This window comes from Plectropomus leopardus, chromosome 17, assembly GCF_008729295.1.
Source record: "Plectropomus leopardus isolate mb chromosome 17, YSFRI_Pleo_2.0, whole genome shotgun sequence".
Taxonomy (NCBI): Eukaryota; Metazoa; Chordata; class Actinopteri; order Perciformes; family Serranidae; genus Plectropomus; species Plectropomus leopardus.
Genome location: NC_056479.1, coordinates 28,027,373 through 28,027,770, shown reverse-complemented (window position 1 = coordinate 28,027,770; position 398 = coordinate 28,027,373). Strand labels below are relative to the sequence as shown.

General features: G+C 52.5%; 1 protein-coding gene across 1 annotated transcript in view; it reads right to left on the bottom strand.

The window, feature by feature from the left end:
• Positions 1–205: 205 nt before the first annotated feature.
• ubn2b (ubinuclein 2b) overlaps positions 206–398 on the bottom strand; it is a 15,068-nt gene continuing 14,875 nt past the window's right edge. The window contains 1 exon segment of the mRNA XM_042504469.1: positions 206–340. Within this exon segment, the coding sequence (XP_042360403.1) occupies positions 206–340 (135 nt within the window).

Sequence of the window (398 nt, the reverse complement as noted above, 5' to 3'; positions counted from 1 at the left end):
GCTCGGCGTTCAACACCATCCTCCCCAACGGGCTGGTGACCAAACGGTCTCTCCTGGCAATATCACGCTCCATCGTCCTTTGGGTCAAGAACTTTCTTTCTGATCACTACTAGAGGGTGAGGGTAGACCCCCACATCTCCTCAGACCTCAGCCTCAGCACTGGCACCCCTCAGGGCTGTGTCCTGAGCCCCATACTCTTTATCCTCTACACCCACGACTGCACCGCCTTCCCACCCTTAGCAACATCATCATCAAGTCCTCCATCTCTGGAGGGTATGAGTCCACATACTGGGACGAGGTGGAGAAGCTGTCTGTGTTGTGTACAGAAAACAACTTGGTCCTGAACAGTAGTAAGACCAAGGAACTGATCATAGACTTTAGGAGGAAAAGAACGGACA